This window comes from Cricetulus griseus, chromosome 7 (genome assembly GCF_003668045.3).
Source record: "Cricetulus griseus strain 17A/GY chromosome 7, alternate assembly CriGri-PICRH-1.0, whole genome shotgun sequence".
Lineage (NCBI taxonomy): Eukaryota > Metazoa > Chordata > Mammalia > Rodentia > Cricetidae > Cricetulus > Cricetulus griseus.
The window spans coordinates 65,780,242-65,806,738 of NC_048600.1; the positions used below are offsets into that span (position 1 = coordinate 65,780,242).

At 48.8% G+C, this 26,497-nt stretch overlaps 1 protein-coding gene across 1 annotated transcript in view; it reads left to right on the forward strand.

The window, feature by feature from the left end:
* Col23a1 (collagen type XXIII alpha 1 chain) overlaps nt 1-26,497 on the forward strand; it is a 287,845-nt gene that overhangs the window by 214,774 nt on the left and 46,574 nt on the right. The window contains 3 exon segments of the mRNA XM_035448111.1: nt 14,453-14,497; nt 21,574-21,581; nt 23,528-23,554. Coding sequence (XP_035304002.1) covers nt 14,453-14,497; nt 21,574-21,581; nt 23,528-23,554 — 80 coding nt within the window.

Sequence of the window (26,497 nt, forward strand, 5' to 3'; positions counted from 1 at the left end):
AACTTTGTGTTCCAAGATTGGCAAGACCCCAGGCTGTAAGGGAAACGGCATAATGAGATCTGTGGTTGGGAAGTATCACCCTGACTGGGGGGCAGAGAATGCAAGGCAGAAGAGAGAAAAGGAGAGAAGCAGGGACGAGCTGTCCCTGTGTACAGAGAAGATAGCACCCGGCTCAGTGGGGACAGATGGGCTATGGGTCCTTTTCTTCTGGACTGAGTGAGCTGGGTTAGATTATTTACTGCTCAAAGTTACAAACATGGGAAGACGGACATTGCCTCATGGAGTAGCTAGAACATCACAGTTCCTATACACTATGCCAGAGCAGGCATAACACCCTCACTGAGGTAGGATTCATGGCCCTTGGTAGTTGAGGGCAGTAAATAAGAATGATGGGTGTGATGGGTCTACTCACACCCAGTGGGGCTCCTGGGTATGAGGTGATGTTGACAGAGACTGGGGGTTCATTTGGAGATTAGGAATGAGGTCTTTGGTTCAGTCTGCTTGGCCCACTGCTACTAGAACTGTTGAGATCCCATCTCTGATGAACTAGAGGCAGAACAGCTCTGAGCATGAGCTGTTGCCATGGTCAGATAGCTTCAAGAGAGTGGCTGGGCCTCTCTGGATCAGCTTTCTGTCTTGGTAGAGTGGAGGAGGGGAGGCTTCTGCCTCAGAGGAGCCTGTGGCCTTTCGAGGAATGATTTTGTGGTCACACAGTCCTTGCCAGAAGTGCACATCAAAGTAGTAATTGTCTCGATGATAGAAATAAATACCAATGAGTGAATAACCAGCATGGGGGTTAGGGTGGGGAAGGAATGCTGAGTTGATGGCTCAGTGGGTAAAGTGCTTGCTGGCCAAGCATGAGAACCCATGTTCAGATCCGCAGTGTCCACATAAAAAAACAGGTTCAGTAGCATACACCTGCAATCCCAGTCCTGGGATGGCAGAGACAAGCGTATCCCTGACATCACTGGCCAGCCATCCCAGCTCAATAAGGGATATCCAGGTTCAATGAAGGACCTCCCCCTCAAAAATTAAGGTGGGGAGCTAGAGAGATGGCTCAGCAGTTAAGAGAGTGCACTGCTCTTCTGGGGCACCTGAGTTTGGTTCCCAGCACCCACATCAGGTGACACACAACCTCCTATAACTTTCGCTGCAGAGGAATCTGACACCTCTTGCCTCTACAGGCACATTCACTCACATGTACACACACACACACACACACACACACACACACACACACACACACACACACACAAAACAGAGGCTGAAAATGCAATCCAGTGATGAAGCCCTGGGTTTAACCTGCAATGCTGATATTATAAACCAAATGAATTAATACAATGTTATATAACTGTATGATATTTTTAGTCATAAGTTAATAAATGTGTTTAGAGAATTGTGCTTCAGGGGAGGTAACTCGGTGGTAAAAATGCTTGTCTAGCCTGTGTGAGGCTTTAGGCTCTACCCTCAACACTGGAGGTGGAAAAAAACTGCAGATGTTTGACCACAGGGGTCTACCCACCAGCCATCCCATGAAGGAAGAGACAGCAGATTCAAGCCCTGGCCACATGGAACCTCCAGGAGAAAGAATGAAGACAGGGAGTGGGGGCTTTAGAGTTACCTTCCGAGCAGCCAGGCCTGAGGCAGGCAGAGCAGCTTTCAGCAATGGGAGCTTCTATGGAAGCCTGGTCCTCCAGTCTACCCTGGCAATCAAAAAAATAAATAAATAAATAAGTCATGAACCACTCAAGGCTCTTTAGCGTGCACAGCAATAACCCAAAGGTACTAGAGACCTAGATGAGATGTTTTTGCCCTAAGGGCCCCCAAAACCTTTCCTCTTGGCTTCTTAACCCCAAAAAAACTCATAATCTTCAGACCTGCACAGCTGGAGTGGCTTCCTTAGAGTCCCCCCAGAGCCTAGCTAAGAGGAGGACTGAGCTTTGGGGAGTGTGTGACTGACTCCCTCACTTAGCTGATATTAGCCTTGGGTAGCCCTATCCCGATCCTGAGGTCAGTAGCAGGAACATTGGTGTCCCTGGACCTGCCCTGACAGTTACATTAGCTAACACTCAGAGGTACCCTGCAGCATACAGTCTAAGCATCATGCCGACTTCTTGACTGAGAAGGGCTGTGTGCCAGCCAAGTTGACAATCAGGCAGTTTTGTTTTGTTTGTGGGGACAGTGCCAGCACTTCAGTGTCCCAATATCTAAAACAGAAGTCATACATGCTCTCAGTAGTGATCTAGCTTCTGTCTGGGTGTCAGGCCCCTGGGAGACCATACCCAGGAGCCTGTAAACAGGAGCAACATGAGGTTCCAGAGAAAGAAAGACCATATACACTGAAGATCAAATGACAGGGGAATTGGAATGGAAAAGGATGTTTGTGTCCAAGGCTGCAGCTGGATTGGAGGAAGAGCCTCTTGGTTTGGTTGAGGACGTTGGTTTAATTGTAGGGAGTGGACTTTGGCATGTTTAGGGTTTGTTTGTTTGTTTGTTTGTTTGTTTGTTTGTTGGGGTTTTGTGTGATTGTGTGACACTGAGGATTGAACCTAGGGCCCCCATAGTGCTCTTCCACTGAGCCACACTCCCAGCCCCAGAGGAATAACATTACATGTCTTCATAGAGTGACTGTGGGTGACAAAATTAATTGTACATTTCAAAATCGCTAATAGAGAGGATTCCACATGTTCTCAGCACCAAGAAGTGATGGATGTGTCCCAGTCACCCTGGTCTGATCATGACACAGAACACTTGCCTCCTGACATGTGTAGTCATTATGTGTCAATTTAAAAATGTTATCAATCTTCATAATGAGGATAGGGATGTAACTCAGTAAAAGTGTGTGCCCAACACACATAAGACTCTGGATTCGGGCCAGGGAGATGGTTTAGCAGATATTGCTATCTGACAAATTCAGTTTGATACCCAGGATCCACATGGTGGAAGGAGAAAGCCAGCTCCTGTAGGTCGTCCTCTGACCTCCACACACATGCCCCGGCAGTGCAGTGCCCCCCTCCCAACACACTAAAATATTGTAAAGGTTTATTTTTATTTTCAGTTTTGTGCTTGGGGGTGGGCCCGGTTGGTGGACTTGGGTGCAGTACCTGGGGAAGCCAAGAGAAGGCACTGGATGCAGTTGTGAGCCTCCTAATGTGGATGCTGGAAACCAATCTTAGGTCCTTGGCAAGCATAATACATTCTCTCAACTACTGAGCCATTTCTTTGGCCCCCAAAATAAATAAATACTTAAAGACCCCATATTCAACCCATAACACACACACACACACACACACACACACACACACACACACACACACACAAAGAAAACATGTTTTAAGAAAAAAATAAGCAAGTAAAGTAAGTAGATACTCTGGTAGAGATAAGTGATTGAAGGAAAATAAACTGGATGATGTGACAGAAACTCCCTAAGGGCAAGACCCTTCAGGCCATCAAACTGTGCAGGGGAGAGGCCCAGCCAGAAGATATGGACTGTGCAAAGGCCCCGAGATAGAGAATTGCAGACAAGCTTGAGCAAAAGTCCTCTCTAGAGATGGGTAAGGAGGTTCAGTGGACATTACCGAGCCTCCTCTTCACGACTGTCTGTTAGGGTGACTAACTTCCCTTGTTCCCCAGGAAGCTCTTCTGTCATTGCTATACCTATACCGGTCACCCCAGTGCCCACTGAAGTTCTCCTTGACTCCTGAGGAGCAGAGTGTGAGCCCTTTTCCCCTGGAGAACTCTATGACCCAAAGAGCCAAGAGCCCAAAGTCTTTCACCAGGTGACCCAGACGCAGGTTGTGCATACTGAGTGGTCAGTTTCTTCCCCGACTGTCCTTTCCTGAGTCCACACCTGCTATGACGCCTCCAGCTACGCATCTACCTGCCCCTTTCTAGAACTACCAGAGCAGGACTCAGTGGGAGCTTGTGAGGAATTCTCATGAAAGTCAAAGCTCATAGGAATGGCCTAGCCTTTTAAGTTATTTTAAAAAATAACATAAAAATAAAAAGCTTCCATTCTCAGGCAGCAGTAAATCCTGGCCTTCGTTAGATTCAGAGGAGCGCAGGAGCCCATGTGTCAGTGATTACAGCTTCGGGGTGAATGAAGAGTTGAGGAATTTGGCATCTTCGGGGTGTGCTGGTTTATGTGCGCCTCTCTGGAGCCTGTTTTCCGACAGGAAATGGATCCTAGGGGACCATGGACCCTTGGGGGAGGGGACTCATTGTGCTCCCACAAATACATCAAGAACCATGACCCCAAACCCATGAGCACCTGCCGCCCACACCAACATGACTGTGCCCAGGTAGCATGTGCCTCAGCATCCGGCATCATCTCCCTTTGCCTGGACCCAGGCCCTTGGACATTCATGTTGACCTGATTCAGCCTTTCTCTCTGAGAGCCAACACCTCTCCTCTCTGAGTTCTCCTTACCCACCACTTTCAGTTGGGACCCTAACCCCCAACCCTCCCAACCAAGTTCTCACAACCTTAAGTCCTATGGGAGGAAAGGTTCATGGACTCTCGGCTCACTCTGAAGCTCTTCAGCCTCTCTGCAGATGCTTGCTTGAACCCAAGGAGGAGGGAGGGGCTCTGACCACTGAGAGCCACCTGCTGCCAGGTGTCTTGCTGCATTTTGTGCAGGCTGAGACCTGGAATCAATGAGGCTTGGAAGTCTGGAAGGCCAGGGTTCAGAGACCCACACCAAACCCAAAGAGGAAAGTGTAAGGAAAATGGAGAACAGAAAAGGCAGGCCCCCACTGATGACAAACATCTTCTACAATATTAATCCTAACCACATTTTAGGAACCCCACTGTTGGACTAAGTACAAGGTTGTCAACAGCACTTGACTACCCCTGTGTGAGACACCAACCTGACCACCATCAATCAAAGAGACACTGAGGGTCTATGCTGTCAACCCAGAGAGCTGGGGCTTCCACCAGAACAATGTCTGTGTCCCCCTTGGTGCCCCATGCACCTCTGAGATCAAAAGCACTTACCCTAGTTCTACCACAGAGCTCTGGACACCACCAAGCTGGTCCCTTTCACTAATGCTGTTTTGCTGTTTCCTTCCTCCTTCCCCACTTATTTTTTTTTTTTGAGATAGGGTCTCACATAGCCCAGGCTGGCCTCACATTTGTTGTGTATCTGTGAGTGGTGTTGGACTCTGATCTTCCTACCTCCACCTCTTCACTGCTGAGATTACAGGCTTGCCCCACCATGCCTGGTTTGTGTGGTGCTTGCAATCAAAACCCAGAGCTTTGTGTATGCTAGACAAGCACTCTAACAACTGGGCTGCACCCCAAATCCCTTCCAAATCCTTTGGCTGTGCTCTCTAGATGGGATATTCCATTATTTGCCTATGATTGTAGCATAAGTCTTCCTGCAAAGGAGGAGCTTAAGAGAGCAAGGGTAGTGCAGGCTAGACCCCTGCTCCTAACTAGCTCTGACATTGGGCACAGCACCTTCCCTTTGGGCCTTGGTCTCCTTATCTGTAAATGAAGGCTGTCCAGGCTCAGCATAAAGTAAGCTGCAAGCCTCCCCACCCTAAACTCACTGGGCATGCTCCTCCTCCAGGACTCTGGGGTCTCCCAAATGGCTCTCGGGTCTCCAGAGGACATAGCGGGTTGTATGAAACAAGACTGATGTGTCACCATTGTAAATAATGTGTCTGGAATTGCAAAACTCAGCCCACAAAAATACAGGCATTTGGGATGGCTTCAGGAAGGTATGCCCCAAAGGCCTGGGGTTGGTCCAGGTCTCAGCACTGCCCATAGCATGTGGTCTCCTAATGAGATATTCAGTCCATCAGCCTGAGAGCCATCCCTGGGCTACTTGCTTTTTGTGTGGTTTTTGGCATCTTTAAAAATAAATAAATAACAAATGTCAAGATGTGGTTATATGGCACATGGGCTATTTGGATCATTTCCCCATAACAAACATCTCCCTGGTAAGAGGGAGCCAGGCAGTGGCTGGAAGTACAGGCTCATGGTCCAGGCAGCATGGCTCCTCACATTCCTAACTGTGTAACCACACGAAGTCAGTTCATCTCTGTGTACCTCTGTTTATCTGTCTGTGAAATGGACATAGATGAATAACAGCCTTTCTCGTGGGTTTGGCATGGGGTGTTCATGAGTTAATATCACGGGATGAAGATTGGCTCCAAGTTAACATTTTGTGAGTGGTCCCAGCTTCATCTTGTTTGTACTGAATACTATGGGACTGCTGGAGCTGGCTGGTGCCATCCTTTCCTTTGAAGAAAGTGGTTGTGTCCACATCTAAGGTCTTTGTAAACGTAAAGTCCGAGGTCAGCCACCAACCCAGGCCCTCCTGATGTGAGCCCTATTCATTTATTACTAAACAGCACAATGTCCATGTGAGATCTCCAGTCTAGTCACTAGGGTGGTCAGGCTCTGTCACCAGCCTGGACGACATCCCTCGTTCCAGACAGACATGATGAGGCTGTGGCTTAAAACCCCAGGACCCTGTGGCATCTGCTTCCCAAACCCCTTAGAGATTTTCCAGCAAACAGGAGGGTGTGGTGGATGGTGGGAAATGAGCCCACAGAGACCCAAAAGCTTTGGAAAGAACTCGTTCTGCAGAAGAAGCTGAGATTCTGATTCCCAGATGGCACTATTGCCCATGATCTGGCTGAGACTAAGCTAGCCTACTGGTCTGCCAGCCAGCAAGCCTCCCTAGGAAGACCATGGAGGTCCCCATCGCTACCTCAAGGGTACCTACCACCATACATCTGCTCCATTCCTCCAAGGAGCAGGGTACTGTTAGGCCAAGCCCGAGCCTAACAGAGAGGAGATGCCCTTGGCTGGAAAGGAGTTTACAGTTAGTCTGGCCTGAGGCTCAGAAAACAGAATGATCTAGGGCTAGGGGTGTGGGGGCTGATTGGTATAGGGTTTTTATTTGGGAGGGGTTATTTGGAGGCCTTTTTGTTTTGTTTTGAGTTTTAGGTTTGAGGGACAGGGCATCACTATGGAGCCTTGGCTGTCCTGAAACTTACTATGAAGACAAGGCTGGCTTTGAACTCATATAGAGATCCACCTGCTTATGCCTCCTGAGTGGTGATTAAAGGTGTGTACCACCACATCGAGCTAGGGCCATGTTTCTAATGACTTGGTCTTAGAAGCTCAAATCAGGGACCTCCCGGTCTACTTCCCCCCTCAACCATGAGACTCCTATATGGCTTGAACCTACAGGCCTTGTGTGTGCTGCCACATTCTCTGTGGGCTCATGTGTGCCATCATCTCTGTTGTGCCTGGGAGTCTTTCACCACCTGTGGCTCCGAAATCTTTCTGCCTCCTCTTCTGCATAAATTTCTGAGTTATGAGGGGAAGGCTTTAATGGAGACATCCCATTTAGGGCTGAGTGCTCCAAAGTATCTTACTCTCTGCACATTGTCTAGTTGTGGGTCTCTATGTTAGTTCCCATCTTCTGCAAGAAGAACCTTCTCTGATAAGGATTGAATGAGGCACTGTCTATAGGTATTGCAAAATGTCATTAGGAATAATTTTACTGCTATGTTCCTTTAGCAGAATAATAGCAGGTTTTCCCTTGGGCCCATGGCCTATCTAGTCTCAGATTCTTGGCCACTTTGTCAGTGTCATGTATGAGTTCCATTTCATAGAGTGGGTCTTAAATCCATTTCTTTAATTGAAAAAAGGTGGTTGGTGACTCCCAAAACATTTGTGCGAGTATTGCACCAACATATCCTGCAAGCAGGTCACTGTTGTAGATCACAGTGTTTGTAGTTTGGTGATATTCTGATTGCCTTTCTCCTCCAGTAGTGTGCAGGGCACCTTCCAAAATCATGCACACTAGTCAATAAGAGTTAAGTTTCTAGTTAGGCACCAGTTCAACCACTGGAGCTCCTGATTTTTTGAGACAGTTCCTCATTGACCTGTAGCTCACCAGTTAGTCTGGCTGGCAAGAAAGTCCCAAGGATCCACCCGTCTCCTCTTCCTCTGCACTGGGATGATAAGTACACATCACCACCTAGCTCTTCATGTGGTTTCTGAGTCATCAACACACCTGCCTTTTTACATAGGTCCTGATAACCAGACTCAGATCCTCATGCTTGCATGGCAAGCATTTTACTAACTGAGCCATCTCCCCAGATCTTTTAATTTTTAGTCTTTTGTAACTGCCTTGTTTAATGTCCCCAAGGGTCATCCATGTTGTAGCATGAGTCAGAACCACCTCCTTCTGATATGGGCTACACATGCTTACTCACCCCAGAGAATGGAATGTGACTCTGCCTTAAGCAGGAAGGAAGTTGTTCTAACATCTGGCTATTGTGTCTGGGACCATTTCTTGGTTTCTCTGAGTCTTAGCCCCATCTGTAGAGAGAAAAGAGTGGAGAGAGAAGAAAGCCTGTCATGGAGCTGAAAAACAGATTCAATTATGAAAACTACACAAAAGCCCCTGCCCTGTGAAACTGGCAGGAGAGAGGATCAGATTGGCACTGGGGCTGAGGGCCAGGGAGTAGCCTGGTCACTGACTCTCTGTCCAGCCCAGCTAGATGAGTGACTGCCCTACAAGAGGCCACCAATACGTCAGGTGCTGATGAAAATGTCATTATGGAAGGTAGAGGTAGGGAGATTTAGGGACTCAAGCTTGAGGGAAGTGTGTTGGGGCTCAGGGCCCCCTTTGGTGTTAGTAAATGGTATGACTTCCCAGACCAAGCAAAGATAAAATTTCTGCATTAGAAATCTCTATGTTATTGTCCCCTTTTGACTTGGGGATGTAGCTCAGCTGGTAGAGCACCTGCCTGGTTTCCACAAGGGCTCTGTCACTCAGCACCACGTAAACTGGATATGGTGGTGCATGCCCATAAATCCTAGCACTCAGAAAGTAGAGACAGAGGATAAGCAGTTCAAGGTCATCTTTAACTATATAGCAAGTTCAAGGGCAGCCTGAGCTAACATGAGATTCTATCTTAAAAAGAAAAATTTCCATTGTGTCTGCCCTTGAATTCCTGGAGTTGGTTAATGTGGCCACAGGCATCCTGAGTTATTCAGCCTTGATGTGGGGCCCTGGATGGCATGTGTCACACCAGAAACCTCAGGACTGCATAGAGCAATCCCACCCCTAGCCTGTGTAGTAGCTTTGGAATGCTCAGCTCTTGTCTGCTGATGCTCAGGTTTGCAAAAGGGCAGGAATTAGGGACATGGAAGAGACCTCTGCTTCCCATGGGGTTAGCCTTGCTCTTCTATACTCAAGATAAGGGTTAGGGACTGGAGTTGAGGCTCAACAGTAAAGCACTTGTCTTAGTTTGTGTGGGGTCCTGAACTCCAGCCCAAAACAAACTAAGGCTATATACTTGAGAACATGACCAGCAGCACGTGGGCCTGGCCATCTACCCACAGGTGACAGCTGCTGGGTCTCTATGTGCCTGGGGGAAGCAGAAGAATACATTTACATGAAGACCCAATGCCCAGGTGTGACTGTCTCACCCATCTTCATGCAGTGGGGAAAAACAAGGGTAGAAATCACTCCCCTCCTCAGACACATTGTGTCTGCTTTAAGGCCTGGAGCTTGTTGGATTGCCAGGCCTGTCCAACCTAAGGTCTACAGAATGCCTGTGGCCCAGGATAACTCTGAATATGACAAAACATGACAGGATAACTCTGAATATGACAAAATATAAACTTTTGGGGGGGTTGGTTTCTTGAGACAGGGTTTCTCTGTAGCTTTGGAGGCTGTCCTGGAACTAGCTCTTGTAGACCAGGCTGGCCTTGAACTCACAGAGATCCACCTGCCTCTTCCTCCCCAGTGCTAGGTTTAAAGGCGTGCGCCACCACTGCCTGGCCGAGATCATAAACTTAAAGCATTGAAATGGGGTGGGGGGGGGATTTTTTTGATAATTTGTGTGGATAGTTATTAAGCATAAACTTCATAGATGACAACATTGCATTGAAGTGTCAAAATGTTGAACACACCTGAAGAACAGTTATATGAAGAGAATGAATGGGAGGAAATAAGAGGCTAAAGCTTCTTTACCATCATGCATCTCTTCGACCTTCCCTCAACCAACATCCCCTGGTCCCACCCAAGACTGGGAACTGGAGACACAGCTATATGAGAGTCTGCTAGGTGGCAGAGCATAAAGGGCAGATGTGTGACGGCAGGGGGAAGCAGAGAGAAATGAAGATGCCGTCTAGGTTGGGAGGAGGGGATGGAACATGCAACAAGAGGACTCGGAGGTACCGTCTATCCAGCCAACTTCCTGGGTACTGGTGTTGCCTTCACTCTGGTGAGGAAAGCAACTGGGGGGCAACATTTGGGGTTCATGGTGCCTCCATTTAAGTTGAGCGTTTACATATGAATCTTAGAATAAGGGATAGACCTGTTGGCCACATTGGTGAATCCCATAGAAGCCTCCAGAACAGGGTTGTGACAAGCCCTGGAGTGTGTTCACAAGCAGCTCCCTTCTTCTCCACTTAGGCCCTTTCTTCTGTGAGTGGCAGCCAGGGTGGCAGGCTGCATCCCCATAGACCCTGCATGCTTAGTGACATCCAGCCTGAGCCTGCTGGGAGCTCTGCACAAAGGCCTCTGGAGACAGGGCATCCCACCCTGCCTGGGAAGCTGCCTACTCAGTTGCACCCCTCTCTATTGGGCCTGATGCTGAACCATGACACCCAGAGGAACCACCCAGACAAATCCATTTGTTCCGCTACCCCAACAAAAGCAAATCTGGCCTCCGTTAACCTAGACAGGGAATTTTATACTTGTGCCTAGCAATGACCATCAAGATGCCATGATGCTGGTTCAGCTTCAGGTCTGGACATAGCTTGCTTTATTCCCACTTGGGCCTCCTTGCCTTTGCCCCACAGCCAGCCTTCTGTGGCCTGGCATGAGCCCCCAAGGCTCTGTGGGAGAAAATTGGGTCTTCTTGCTCCACAAGCAGAGAGACATGGCTCAATCTATGCTGATGGGGGTCCAATCCCCAGTCTCTCTTTCCCTAAAAATAGATACATCCACAGAGGATATGAGGCCATCAAGGATGCTGAGTGGCCACCAAACACTAGGATTTATTCTGTCTGGCTGGTTCACAAGGATCTCAGATGCCATCAGCTACACACAGGAAGGAGAGAAAGGTCACACAGTGACCTGAGATGGTGAGGCACACATGGAGATGTCAAGAAGGCAGTTGGCCACACACTCAAGTGCATATGCCACAGACATTGGCCAAGAGACAACCCATAAGCTTTTAATTCCATGCAGGTGCAAGTAACTATTTGTTATAGTGGTGCTGGACTTAGGGCCTTGCCAGAGAAACACGTTGACATGGTGTGGCTGAAATTCCAACACAAACACAGACCTCAAAGCCTGTGTCCTGAAGACCAGGGTCTATGTCTTTGATAGAATAGAAGTTTCTGTCCTAAACACAGAGCAATGGGACAGAGTGCTTTTGCCTTGTTTTATGGCTCTCTCTCTCTCTCTCTCTCTCTCTCTCTCTCTCTCTCTCTCTCTCTCTCCTCTCTTCCTCCCTCCCTCCTTCCCTCCCTTCCTCCCCCTTCCCCTTCCCCCCCCCCTCTCTCAAACAGAGTTTCATGTAGCCCAGGCTGTCCTCAAACTCAATGTAGTCATGGAGACTCTGAACTCCTAATCCTCCTGCATCTTCTTCCCAAATGCTGGATTGCACACCATGGCCACCATGCCTGGTTTATGCAGGGCTATGGATCAAGCCCAGAGCTTCATGCATGCTAGGCAAGCATTCTACCAACTAAGCAACAGTCTCAACCTGTGTGTCTTCAACCCTTAAGTTTCCTTCAGCCATTCTGACCCGAAACCCTCAGCCCACAAGGCTAAGAAGAAATGTATTCTTTTCTCACTCACTGCAAAGGTCTCATTATCCAACATGGCCCTGTGGGGCCCTTCCCATCCAGAAGAACACTCCTCCATCCTTGTCTCTCAGAATCCTACTCTCCTCCCAATTCAGAGTATCCCCTCACAGGAGCCAGAAGCACCCTCTGAGCCAGAGCCGGGCTGCTTCTCTGCCCTGTACCAACTCCTCGGTCCAGGATGTACCATGAGCAGCTGCTCAGTCAGGGGGAAAGAAAGGGAAGCATATTGTGTTGATTACTTTCTTCGTTGTTGGGTTGAAATGCCTGACAGAAGCAAGTCAACAAAACGGGTTTGTTTTAGCTCACAGTTTGGGGGTGCAATCCATGGCATCAAGAAAGACATGGCGACAGGAATTTGAGGTGGCTGGTCATTGCATCTGTGGTCAGGAAACAGAGAGGTGAATGCTGGCACTCAGCTCGCTTTCTCCTTTCTCTGCAGTCTGGAATCCCAGCCATGGGATGGGGTCTCATGGGGTTAGGGAGGGTCTTCCCACCTCCATCAACTCAGTCTAGAAACCCCCTCGGCCATGCTCAATGTTTTAACTCCTAAGTGACTCTAGATCGTGTCTAGTTGACAGCCAGTATTAACCATCACATACACAATTCTAATTCTGCCATGAACTGCTCTGCCTAGCATAGACTTGATTAATGGCCCGGCACTGCATCTCCCCGTGGTAGTTCTGAGAATTCTTGAGGGGTTTTGAGGCTGACTTTGCAAAAAGGGCAATGCCTTGGAAGGCAGTCACACCGTGTCTTTCAGTGCCACCCCCAAGCCCCAGCATGGAACCTGCCATGCAGTGAGCAGGGAAGGCAAACAGATACAAAATGCTGTGTTGTGTAGTTTCATGTCAACTTGACACGGACTAGAGTCATCAGAGAGGAAGGAGTCAATTGAGAAAAATGCCTCCATAAGAATGGGCTATGGACAAGCCTATGAGACATTTTATTTCTTTTGGGGTGGGGGCTCCAGACATGGTTTCTCTGTGTAGCTCTGGCTGTCCTGGAACCTACTCTGTAGACCAGGCTGGCTTTAAACTCAGAGAGACCCACCTGCCTCTGCCTCCCAAGTGATGGATTAAAAGCGGGTGCCACCACTGGCAGATTTGGGCATTTTCTTAATTAGTGATTGGTATGAGAGAGCCCAGACTATTGTGGGTAGTGTCATCCTGGGCTGGCAGGTCCTGGGTTTTAAAAAAAAAAGACAGGCTGAGCAAGCCATAAGGAGCAAGCCAGTAAGCAGCACTCCTCTTGGTCTCCGTATCAGCTCCTGCCTCCAGGTTCCTGCCCTGTTTGAGTTCCTGCCTTGACTTCCTTTGATGATGAACTGTGATGTGGAAGCATGAGCCAAATAAACCCTTTCCTGTCCAACATGCTTTCCGTCATGGTGTTTCATCATAGCAATAGTAACCCTAAGTAGGACAAATGCCATTTTCAAAATTCAACCAAGGGGCTAGAGAATGACTCAGCAGTCAAAAGGGCTTACTGCCCTTGTAGAGGATCAGAATTCAGCTACAGCGCCCATATCAGGCTGCTTACAACTGCCTATAGCCCCAGGCTCCAGGGGATCCGATGCTCTCTCCTGGCCTCTGTGAGCTCTTGCACACATGTGTGCATATACTCATACAGACAAATAAAATAAAAATTTTTGGTTCTGGTTTTGTTTCAGTTTGGTTTTTTGTTTGCTTTTTTTTGTTTTTGTTTTTGTTTTTTTCAAGAGAAATTCTCGCTATGTAGAGCAGGTCAGCCTGGTCTCATAGAGATCCACTGCCTCTGCCTCCAGAGTGCTGAGAGTAAAGATGCACAGCTCAGATGAAAAAGGAGAAAAAGAAAAAGAAGCCAGGCAGAAATGATGCACACCTTTGATCCCAGCCCTAGGGAGGCAGAGGCAGGAGGATCTCTGTGAGTTCAAGGCCAGCCTGGTCTACAGAGTGAGTTCCAGGACAGGATGGTTACTTAGAGAAACCTCATCTCAAAGAGAGAGAGAGAGAGAGAGAGAGAGAGAGAGAGAGAGAGAGAGAGAGAGAGAGAAAGGAAGGAAGGAAGGATTCATCAACAAATGCATATAACTTTCTTATTTTAAGATTTATTTACTATGTATACAGTGCTCTGCCTGCATATACATATACATGTATGTCTGCATGCCAGCATGCCAGCATAGGGTACCAGATATCATTATAGATGGTTGTGAGCCACCATGTGGGAATTGAACTCAGGACCCCTGGAAGAGCAGCCAGTGCTCTTAACCTCTGAGCCATCTCTCCAGCCCTACATATAGCTTTCTGTTTGTGCGGAGCAATCAGACTTTAGAAGTGGATAAGGAGGCAGAGCCCAGCGCAGAGGGACATAAGTGATATTTGCGGTGTGTTCTGCAAGTGCCTCAGACCCCTTTGTCACGTACAGCTGAATGTGTGGACAGGCAGAAGAGAGAGGGGGTCTCTCCACCACCTCTTTCCATGAGCCTCAGGCAGGGTGCTCTGTGGGTATGAATGAGTGGGCTCAGCCAGCTCTGTCGGTGGTGGGGAGCCATCAGCCAGAGGCCATGTGCACATACATTGGCTTTCCTTCTCAATGAATCCATCCTTGTTTTCCTGTCTAGGTCCCCCTGGACGGCGTGGCAAGCCTGGACGAAGAGGCGACCCCGGTGAGTTGAGTTTTCTTAATTCCTAAACCTTAGCTGAGAGACACACTGTGAACCCTGGACCCAGCTGGAGTACCAACCATCTGGGCCATCATGCCTGATATTGCCTTATCTTGGCTTCTTGGCAATCACAATTCCCAAACTAGCCCCTCTATGTCCTTAGCCTCCCCCTGATTCTATCAGCCTTAGAAACTCAACTCTTCATCACCCATTGTGAAACAGCAGGCAGCTGTCTGCCATGGGACCGTCACAGGGCACAACTCCCCTGTACATCCGGCTTCCTCCCAGGCCCTGCTGAAGGTTTTTACCACCTCCCTCCATGCAAACCCTAGGCTCCCCTGTCCCCAAAAGCCACTCCCCCATTACCTTCATTGCATCCAAATGAACTTGCTCTGCGGAGTCCCTCATAGTTTGCCCTTTCCCCCCAAATCTTGACCACTGTTCCCTAAGAATCATGGACTCCCTCTGCCTCACCTTCTCACACCTATGACATCATCTTGGCCAAAGTTGCTAAAGGCAACATGGCTACAGTAAGACATGTCATTGTCTTTTATCTTCCCTCATCTTCCTTCCTTCTCTACTTTTCCTTCCTCTCTTCCTTAAACTGACACTTAAGTCAGTTTAAATTCTGGTGTACCCACATCCCCTTTGGTCTTCATTTATACTGGTTTGAGAATACAGGACATGTGCTATGTTGGATGTTAATAATCTCGGATCAACTGAATGAGCTTCGGGCAACTATGTACATAAGAGAAACATTCAGAGCTGTGGGTGAGATTGGTGCAAAATCTGTGCATCAGATGACACATTTACTGCCTAGGGACGGTAAAATTCTATTTTTAAGTGTGATAGATTGATTATGGATAGGCAGTTGGAGTTCGTTCTCCCTAGATGTCTGGTGCTACTTCAAGAAAATGCTTCATGGTTATGTGTTCTCTGAGCCAATGATGCCATGAGCATGCATAGATTTGCTGAGGGGACAGAACTGCTTACTCCTCAATATCTTTGTCTTTCTGGACCCTGGGTACTTCTGACTGCCTCCAGCTGGTTTCCACACACACTCTGCATCCACATGGCTGACCTCGACATCTCAGTCTCTTCTGGATCCCACTTGGTTCCTAAGTGATTCTGCCCTCGGCCCTCACTCCTCTTTCCCATAGCATCCCATCCCATTCCTGAGGCCCCAGGACACTAACACTTGCTCGCTCGCATTCTCCTTTCCTCCCTCCCTTGGGCTTTAGAGAGTATACATTCACCCCCTGAACACAGCATCACCCCCTCTCATCTCCTAGGCATCCCCATCACATGGAGATGGCATCTAGCCTCTCATTTCCTGTGCAGGGTCCCTGAGCCTTCACTTTCTCACACCATGTCCCCCTCCAGTTTATCTCATCCCTCTGCTGCCTTCTCTGTCCTCATGGCCACAGCCTCCTACAGCTCTCACAACCCACCCTGTCCCCCACAGGAAGCCTCCCCATGGCTGTCCAGGGCCTTGTGACCTCTGTGACTTCAAGTTCTCCCCCGGCCCAGGAGTGTTTTTCTCTACCTGGGTTCTACTGTATGTTCATTTCTCTTTATCCTCGAAATCAAATTCAGGTGGCTCCTCTAAGACAGCATTCTGTAACCCCGTGGCTGGGGCTGCACCCACCTCCAGTATCCAGCATGTAAATACATGGGCTAGTGAATACACAGTCATCCTTTAAATGGCATCACAGAGAGACCCCCCCAACAAAAGGACCCCAGGCTGTCTAGGCCCAACAAAAGCTAGCACAGGTCCAGTGGATGCTCCACTCTTCTGGGAGCTGGGCCTGTGATTCTTTTCCTTTTACAGAAGCCATCCCATAAGTTCCCAGAATTCCCTTTTCTCTGTTTGCCTGACTCCCAGAAGCTAGAGGGTGTTTGTGTTGAGCTCTGGGAGCTAGCTCCCTTTGCACTGCCTCGTGTGTAGTTCACAGCATGCCCTGACCAACGCTTGCCTCATCTGTCAGTTCTTGTCTTCTTCCCACAAAGGCTCCCTTGTCTTTTACTGTCGACTCACCGACATCCTTTCTGGAAGAAGATGAGAAACCCTGTCACCTTTTTCAGGATAAAATATGACATGCCCCAGGTCACTCAAAAACCCATTACAGGGGCAGGGAGATGGCTCAGTCAATAAAGCCCTTGCAGCTCAAGCATGAGGAACCAAACTTGATCCCCAGCCCACTCATAAAATTCGATGGTGGCCTGCATTTGTAATCCCAGTGCTGAGGAGACGGAGACAAGCAGATAGATCCCTGAAACTGCCTGGCCAGCTTTGCAGAATCAGTGACATTGTAACATGCGCAAACACGCACACGTGTACACACACACACACACACACACACACACACACACACACACACACACACACAAAAAGCAATGAAAAGCCCCTGTTTCTAAAACACTATGGCTATTGACTGAGAAATGACACCTGAGGCTGACTTCAGCACCCACATGCACCAGCACACATGTGAACACATACACACAAAAACAAGATACAGATCTAAAATGACATTTCTCAAAAGCAGACATGCATATGGCCGGTGGCAGTTGGGTGTGGTCGGCATATAATCCCAGCACTGGGGAGACTGAAGCAGGGTGATCCTAAACTCAAGTGAGTTCCAGGTCAGCCTTTCTCAAAAGATAAAAGAGTGGGGAACAAAAGCAAAAATGTGCAGCCTAGGGAAGTGTTCTCCTCACTAGTCATCAGGTGAATGCAAACCAGAACTGTTGGACGCATCACCTCGCCCCAGAGGAACAGCTGTTACCAAAGGACCTAAGACAGCGTGTGCTGCTGCTGATGTCCACACTTAGTGCAAGTGCCATAGTGGAACCAATATGGAGTGCCCTCAAAGAGTTGTATGACCCAGTTATAGCAGCTTTGGGTATATATATACAGAAGAAACGAAGTCACTGGGGCGGGGCGGGGGGACATCTGCTCATCCCTGTGCATCGTAGCACTTTTCACAGCAGCTGAGAAGCATAGACAACCTAGAGCCCGTGCACACCTGCAGCTCTATACTGGACCCTTCAGAATCCTACATTTCACACAATCCCCGCAGGACTGTGAGATGAGAATATGTTCTTACCCCCATTTTGCAGAATAAGAAAAAAGGCTGCAAGGGAAACACTGTCTTGTCTCAGGTCCACCACTAAGCGAGGCGACGCCTTCCCCTCTGCAGCCCTCATGGGAGGTGTTTCTCTGAGCCAGCGAGAGCCACACAGAGCAGATGTCCCCCTCTGGTTGACTTTGGATGGTCCTGGTGTTTGTTTCTAGATAGTTTCACATACATGCACATCCTGGCATTGTCACCCTCCACTATGCAAAGCAGGCCTTTTCCTGTGCCCCTGGGAGAAAGGCACTTTTGGAGTGCTGGGACAGGATCTAACTGGAATGTTATCCTACCACAAACACCCCCTGCCATCCCTGGGACTGGTTCCTTAGTCTCTCCCAATCAAAGCCTTTCCCTGGACGGCATCCAATCTGCCCTGCAGCATCACAGGTCCATCTGGTCCAAATAGCATGGAGTTCTCACCTACTCCTGCCTAGTTTGCCACTGGGAAACACAGCACAATGTCTGATATAATTGCCTGGGCCAACCTCCTCCCTAGGCAACCCTGTGTGACACCGAATTCCAGAGATGAGATTTTGTACCTGATGTTCCAATTTCAGCAAAAGGCTGAAAACCTCTCTAGAGTGCCATTTAAATAAGAGCATCTTTACTCTGTGGTCCAGTCAGGCCCTGGGGCCATGGGTGCTTCAATGTGAATTATAAAGTGGAAAACTGACAGCTGTTCTTATTTTTCCTGAGGTCTATGTGCATATGTGTGCATGTGTGCAGTATGTGTTATGCACACACTTGCATGTATGTGAAAGAGAACATGTTCTAATTCCAGCCTTTGCTCAGTTTCTCCTGGGCTAGTGCTATTCTAGGCACTTCACATGGATGTGAGTACACACACACACACACACACACACACACACACACACACACACACACACCATCTTCCTCAGTCCTCCCCAACATCCAGAAAGGCAGACATGGGTATTCACCACATTCACAGATACAAACGCCTATCCCACTCTCCCCCTCATCACACTGTCTCAGAGTTCGCCTCAGCATTATTCCATCTACACACAAACTCATTTAAAAACCCTTGGGTCACTCACTCTCTTCCCTAGAGAGTACTTAGAAACGTAGCAGAAGGTTCCTGAGCTCGTACAGGGAAAGATCTGATTTCTACGGGTGTAAATCCTGGCTGTGGGACCACACTGGAACTAGCTAATATATGAGCAAGGCAGAAAGCCTGTTCAACCAAGGAGTGCAGGAAATGGGCAGACAAATAGCCAAGTCTAAGACAACAGTAACAGTTGTGGAGCTGGGAACCTGGACAGAGACTCTAGCACCCTCAGGCCAAAGGAGAGCCACCACTTCCACCGTGTGGGCCAGGCCCTGCCAGACTAGCAGCAATACTATGCAGGAAGATCAAACATACCTTTGGGAGACATTAGGGAAATGACTGACTTTGGAGGAGCCAAAAAGCTCCAGATGCACAGGGTGGGCTCCCAGATCCACCACCCACCTGTCAGCACCAAACAGGCAGCTCACCCACCCAGGCAGTCAGTCCCTCCTACCCTCACCCCCACGGTGTGGGTGAGCATGGCTCCCAGATTGAGAAGCCCTGGCAGGCCACAGGCACTCTGTAGACAGTCCTGAGACTCACCAAACCCCCTACTTCCTCAGGCCAAGTCATCTGGCTTGCATTTAATTGCTCCCACATTCTGGGGATTAGAGCATATGTGTGAAAGCTGTGTGCCCAAGGGTCAGAGAGCAAAACACATTGTGGAGCCAGGCTCGGGGGGTCACCATGTGGTCCATTGGGGGACCTGAACCAGCATCACTTTCTAAGCAGGGACCCCTGGATGACCTAAACCATGTCCCCTCCCAAGCTATCTCTCTTAAGTTACCCACTTGCTACAGACCGCAGAATCTGCCTCTAGCAGCTGTGCCAAGCCAGTAAACTCCATAACAAAGTCAAGTGCAAAGGACTCAGCAGAGATGCTGGCCCAACAGTCAGCTCCTGCCCTTCTTGCCGTTGACTCTTTCTGCCTATTTATCAGTGTGTGTGCCTGCCAGACCCTAAGCTGGGTGGGCATTAGGGAACCTGTCAGATGTCAGTCAGTCCAGGAGAGGCCAAGGGGAAAGCTGGCCTTAATTGGAGAAGGTCAGTTCCTCCAGTAACCTGAGAGGCATGAATAGGAGAATGGGTCCAGGGGCAGGCACATGGACAGGCAGAGACAGACATGTTCATCTAGTCTTCAGAGGATGGTCAGTGAGTCTTTCCAGTGGCTTTTGTCTTCTCTGGAAGACAGGAAGCAAGGTCAATCACTGTAAGTTCAGAGTCTATGCTGCCTGTGCCCTGTTCAGCCCCAGACTAAGGGAAAACATAGCTTCTACTACCACTGGTGGGAATATTAGAATATCCAGTCAAAAATCTTGACCTTATCTCCTACCTTCCTCTCCCACCACCCATCAGTCAGAAACTCCTGTCTCTCCTCCTTGCCAAACATCTCCAGATTCTCACATCTTCCTAACACCACTGCTGGGATCTGCCAGGGATAGCGGCCATGCTCCCCAGTGTCTACTCCTTTCTTGCAGCCTTCATCCATGTTGAATCTTCAGTGGTTCCCCGCACTGTCCATAGCATCAAGCCCTCCTCTTTCCATAACATCGAAACAGACGTTGTACTTGGCTGGCCCTCCCTCCCTCCCCTGCTCCATTTCCTTCTCAGGAAAAGCTCAGGGATTTGGAAGCATGTTCCTAACTTTTCCATCTCTGCTTCTCTCCTTAATGCCCCTACCTAGCTCTGATAATTCATTTTGGGGCCCCCCCAAGAACCAGTTGAGCCCCCTTCCTGAGCAAGCCAAGCCAGGATAGGCCCCCTATTTTTTATTTATTCATTTGTTTTTTGTTTTGTTTTTCTAAGTGTCTGTTGAAGGAATACTCTGCTAGGCAGGGCTCTTTACACTTTTCCCCACTGCTGGGTCCCACAAGGCTCCCAGCTCACGATCAGCCTTGCAGACATACATTCTCCTTATTCCCATGATTGTCAAGAGCTGCCTCATCCTATGGGGTATGGTCTGAGGTGTGATGGGAACAGGAGTTGCAGGTTTGGTGCAAGCATGTGTTTGTGGGAGGTACATTTCTTTGGGGAATTGAGACACCATCTTCCAGATGCCCTGCCCCTTAACTGACTCTAGCCATCCTTTCCACCCATGGGACCCACCAACACTGAAGTCCCTTATGTAAAATGACTTTATATTTGCATATAACCTACACACATCCTTACAGATACATTAAATCATCTCAAAGTGCCTGAGACAATGTAAATGAGATGCAAAGTGTTTCTATACTTAGAGAATAATGACAACAGCCTGTTCAATATAGGCACAATTTTTTTCAAGTATTGTGTGTTTGTGTATGTGTGTGTACTTGAGTGTAGGTGTGCATGTGAGTGAGCATGCACATACATGTTCAGACTCCAGAGTCAGCATCAGTTACCTTCTGTGGGCAAGACTCGTCATAGACACTACCATAATTTCTAGACTGTTCCTTCAATCTCTTTGTGCACATCCAGCCCCAGAGTTGGCCTGTGGTGACCCTATCACATGCCTTCACCCCCCCTCTTCCCTCTACCCAAAATGCTTTTTCCTCTTTACCTCTCTCCTCCCTGGTAAAACCCAAAAACCTGCTCATTGGATGAGCAAGATTTAATCATATTTAGTTTTCTAGAATGTAACATGAATGTGTGCCAACCAGCCTCATGCAATGAACATATGACCCCATCACTGCCTCCCATACGGCCACCCAGGCTCCTCCAGGGATGAAAGTATCTCTTCTTTGTTCTGTGGCTGACCCTCGTTGGCAAGGCCCTTATGAGCAATACTGTGACCCCACTGAAACCTTGAGTTGATGAGGTAGGGAATGGCCAGGGCTGTGCGGAGGATAGGGAGGGAACCCTTCAACGCTGACAGTGGCTCTTCTGCTTGTGTTTTGCAGGTCCTCCAGTAAGTGTCATGGACTTGGTGCAGTTTTCCTGAAAGATAAGACATTTATTTGGTTCTCTCTATGAAATCAGACTCCATGGAATGAATCAGCTTTCGGTTGGAGAAGCATGTGGTTTAAAAACAAAGAAAAGGGCCGGGAATATAGCTCAATTGGTAGAGTGCTTACCTGGCATGTGCAAGCCCTGGGTTTGATCCCCAGTACCACATGAAACATTGTGTGGTGCCAGGCAATGGTGGCACACCTTAATCCTAGCACTTGGGAGGCAGAGGCAGGCAAAGTGAATTCCAGGAAAGCTAGGGCTATTACACAGAGAAACTCTGTCTCAAAAAAAAAAAAAAAAAAAAAAAAAAAAAAAAAAAAGCCCTGTGTGGTAATACATACTACAATCCCTACATAGGGAGATTGAGACCAGGTTGGGCTACATGAGAACCTGCCTCAGAAATAAACAAACAAGAAAGAATCCATCCCAGACAGAGGCTGACTTAGCTTTTAAATAGTTGGAGAAATTCCTGAGCTTGTCTTACCCGCTAGAACACTCCAAGCCAGCCAGCTTCTTTTCACACAAACCTAGCAAATCTTCCCCAAATCTTTGGTTCAACTTTGTGCACAAGAAATGTTAAGTGCCAGCCCATATCTCTGAAGTGTTCTGTGGCTGCTGATACTGTAGCTCCAAGACAAAGTTGGGCTCGAACACTTGATCCTGGAGTTCATTTTTCTTCTTAGCCAGCATGTCTTGCTCCCAGCTGGGACTCTGTGGCTGCTGAGGAGGCACCAGAAGTAAAACTGTCACTGTATTTAAAGAGGGTGTGAAGGGAAACTCTGAGTCTGCCTGGGCCAGAGACTGCTTTAATGGCAGTGACTCCGTGGCCCTGGGAATCCCACTTTCTCCAGGTTACGGATGTGTCTGCCTTTGATTCCTCTTGGCGGATTCTCAGGGCCAGATAAATCCCTATGCATCCATTCAAGCAGCACATTGACAGTCAACTGGAGCCGAGATTAACCTTCCAAAGGAATTCTTCTCAGATGAGCCATTTTGCTTCTGATTTCTACTTCCTATGATTCATCCCCACCCTCCAACCCCCATCAGCACCCTTCAGAATCTGGGCTTCTCTGTGCATGTAGCATCAGTTTGAGCCAAAAAAAAAAAAAGGCAGGCCAACAAAAATGTGTAGGATTTTGGCCACAAGTGCACTTCCTGGTAGAGTGTTCCCTGAGGCCCCTCTGAGGCAGCCTGTGCAAACTTGTGGAAATGCAAAACGCAGGGGCCAAGGCGTGGTTTTGTTTTGGCTCCGTTGTTAAAATATTAAATGGGTTAAACAAACAGGAATTCTTAAGCCACCACTGAAGGTGGTGTGAAGAGGTGGGTGGGGTCTGAAGAGGTGGGTGGGGCCTGAAGAGGTGGGTGGGGCCTGAAGAGTGGGTGGATGTCCATGTGTGGGACTCTGCCTCCAGTGTCAGAGGCCTGGAACAGACTTAACCTGAGCTGGGGGAACAGAGAAAACAGTCAGTAGCAGTACACGCCCCCATGTCTCCAGCTTCCAGAACTTTCTCATCTCAACCTGTCCCAGTAGAAGCACGGATGAACTGAGTGCCTACTGCATCCCTCATGTAAGACATTTTCAGTCCCTGGTTTGTGGTTGTGACAGATCCTTCCAGCCCTATATGACCCCATGTTCTGTGTCTTATGCCAGGACTGACATAGAGATGACACCAATGGGTACAGTGCCTTGATGGCTCTGATGAAGGCCCATGACCTCTAATGGGAGAAGGTAGCTGTCCATCTGACCCACCAGAGCCCTGAAACAACACACTACAGCTAGCAGCGTTAGAACCCTGCAAACCACACAGAGAACAGTTGGGGGGATATGGCCGGAAATATTTATAAGCATTGCCATATGGTTCTCTGCCAAAACTCTGATTATTAATGGCTTGTTAATTACCACAGGGGCAATCAGGACGAGATGGCTACCCGGTAATTGACATTTATTTTTTTGTTCTATCTCTGCCTCCTCCTTTTAATCGGACACTGTCCTCCTGAACCTTGACTGAACTGTCTCACTCCACCTTCCTCCTCCTGCACTCCTCAGTAGCTGGGCTGGTTCCTTCTATGGAAGGATCAGTGTGCACTCTGGGCAGACCCTGACCTCACAGCTTCCCTGAGATGCCTCCCAGGCAAAGCAAAGAGCCTTCCAAAAAGCATCTGTCCTTCCAGCCCAGTGTACCTGCTGAGCCTTGAGGCTGGCCCTGGCTTGGCCATATCCTCCTGGAAGACACTACTGTACCTCTACCTAGAGGCAGGGACTCCCTGCGATCTTCCCACTCATATTCAGGGAGCCTTTATGGCATGAAAACTTTAAAAAAACAGTTAACTTGTATTTGGGGATTGATGTCCCTACCCAGACCAAATGAGTACCATATTAAAGACAAGGAGTTGAGGTACCCTGCTTCCATAGCAGCCTTGCCAAAGTTAAGGAAGATGACAGTAGCTTCCAGAAGTACTGATGCCCTGGAACACACAGGGACCAAGCCAGGTGTGGTAATGCATGGCTGAGGCAGGAGGACTACCACGAGTTTGAGGCCAGCCTGATCTACGTAGAGAGGGGAGAGGAAATTGGTAAGACCTGTAGACTAGAGCTCAGGGTATCCGTCAAATTCAAGGGTTTGTTCTGTGCCTTCAAAGGTAGGAGGATGCCAGGAGGGGGGTGCCAGCTGGTTCAGAGATCTATCTAGAGTCAGAACTGGCTGGCAATGGTGACAAAGTCCCCAGTCCTGCACATCGTGCATCTCAGAAAGCTAAGGAAGGCAGCCCATCCCTGAGTATCAGGGCTTGGTTCTACAGCTACAGTTCCATAGCTTGGTGAAGATGTACACCTTCTCAAGCCTTCTCCTCTGAGAATGAAACAATTAAGGCCTCAAACAAGTGTGGGAATTGATACTAAATGAGACCAAGAGGTGACAATTCTGCATAAAGGACAAAATGAGCAACCGAGAGCAACCCCTTTGGAGTCTCCTGGGTGGCTGAGACTCTTCCCCAACAGGAAGTCTCAGACCTCTTAGACTAGAGCACTGGGGCTCTACATGAAATGTAACATCAACAGAGCACACTGGGGTCAGATCCTTCCGGATCCCACAACCTCTTCCTGAATAGGAAGGAGTCAAGCCCTCACTCTCACTCCTGCACATGGCAGCAAGGGTCTTGGGGAGCCACAGGCTTTTGCTGGAATATGTCCCCACTTAGGTCATTACTAGCTTGGGAGGACTAGAATCCTTCTAGCAAAAACCTCTAAGTCCTAGGGGACTTGGAAAACATATCCACCTTCTTGAGGTTTCTCTTTAGGATACAGATTCTCCTCTGGGGCCCAGGGGGTGCATCCCAACAAGCCCAGTGTCGATTGGAAAATAATCATATATTTAAAAAAAAAATGTACCTGGCCCATCCAAGTTCCCAACCATCCTGGCTAGGAACAGCATGCTGCAGAGCCTTGCTGTCCTCTCCCACACCCTCACACCCCTACCCAGTCATGATCTCAGAGCACACACGGAGCTGCAGCTCCCTGCCATGGCCACCTGTATGGGAGAGAGAAACTTAACACACAGCACATGAGCTATCATGGAAGAACCAGATCCCAAACTCCAAGTCCCCTTCCCACCAATGAAGTTAAGCCCCTGCACTTGCAAGGCACAGCGGATTGTGGGAAGTCTCCGCTGCTTACTGTGAGCCACTGGCTGAGAGCATCAGAGCTATTGGCTGATGATGATAGAAGTCAGTTTTTCCCTGCATAAGGGGCAGGGACTTGTTCTAAACAGCTGCCAGTGGGTCTGTCCCCTGCAAAGGCCTCTCTGTCTGTGCCATCCCTGCTTTCTTCCCAGGTCTCGGGGAGGAGAGGGGATGGCAAGAGGCCAAGTGGGGTTAAGCAGCAGGTTTGAATCCATCTCTGCCACTGGCTGGCTGAGAAGCCTGGAGTTGGAGACCCCACCCCAAAGTGTCCCTGAACCTCAGGCTCCTTTCTGTCAGGAGAGACTGTTCAAAGTCCTTTCCTCAGGAAGCTGGGTCTCTGATGAATGGAGATCCACAAGGAGCACTCATGACAGGCAGGTCACAGCAGGCCAATGTATCTGATGGTCCATCTAAGGCACTGTGGTGTTTCAATGTGAAATGTAGGATATGACAGATACCTGGCCTCAAGCCTGGCCCACACAGGGGATCTTAGAATTCTGGGATGGGGTGGGATAAGGATTCGTGTGCCAAGAACTCGAGGGTCCCTATGTCCCGATGCAGGTAGCTCTCTGAGGAGGTCAGTGAAGGCCCAGCAGGCCAGCTGTCCCCACTTCCTGTTTGCAGGCCTGAAGCTACCAACCTGAGTTCATGAAACAGCTCCTCAGACCACTTTCCAGTGAGTGACAAGGGGGCCCAACAAATCCCCTAGAGAGCTGACATCACAGCCCGTGATCACTCTTTGCCAGCTGTTTCTATGTTTCACTACCTGAGCTGACCCACTGCTGGACTTGGGGCGCTCCTGTCACCCATGCCAGGAGCACACCCACTCACCCAGCTGTGTACCCTGAGCACTTAGTTCTCGTCCTGAATCTGGTCCTGCCACATGGGCTGTCCTTTTCCTGAGACTTATGTGGGGACGGGGCACCTGCTGCCAGAGAGAGAGCAGTCTCCACGAGGGAGAAGCTAGACTTCCTGGACTACTTCCTCCTGTGGTGTTTGAGTTCAGTTCCATTCTCTTGGGCTATGGAAAACAGAAGCACATGGGCCAGGCCAACAGCTCCCATGGGGTCAGCACAACTACCCAGTGTTATGCATTGTACATATAGTGGAATAGAACACTACACCACATCAGCCTATTCCTAACTGTGAGCAGTTACAGATTGACAGACAACTTTGATGTGGTACCGGAGGGTTGAA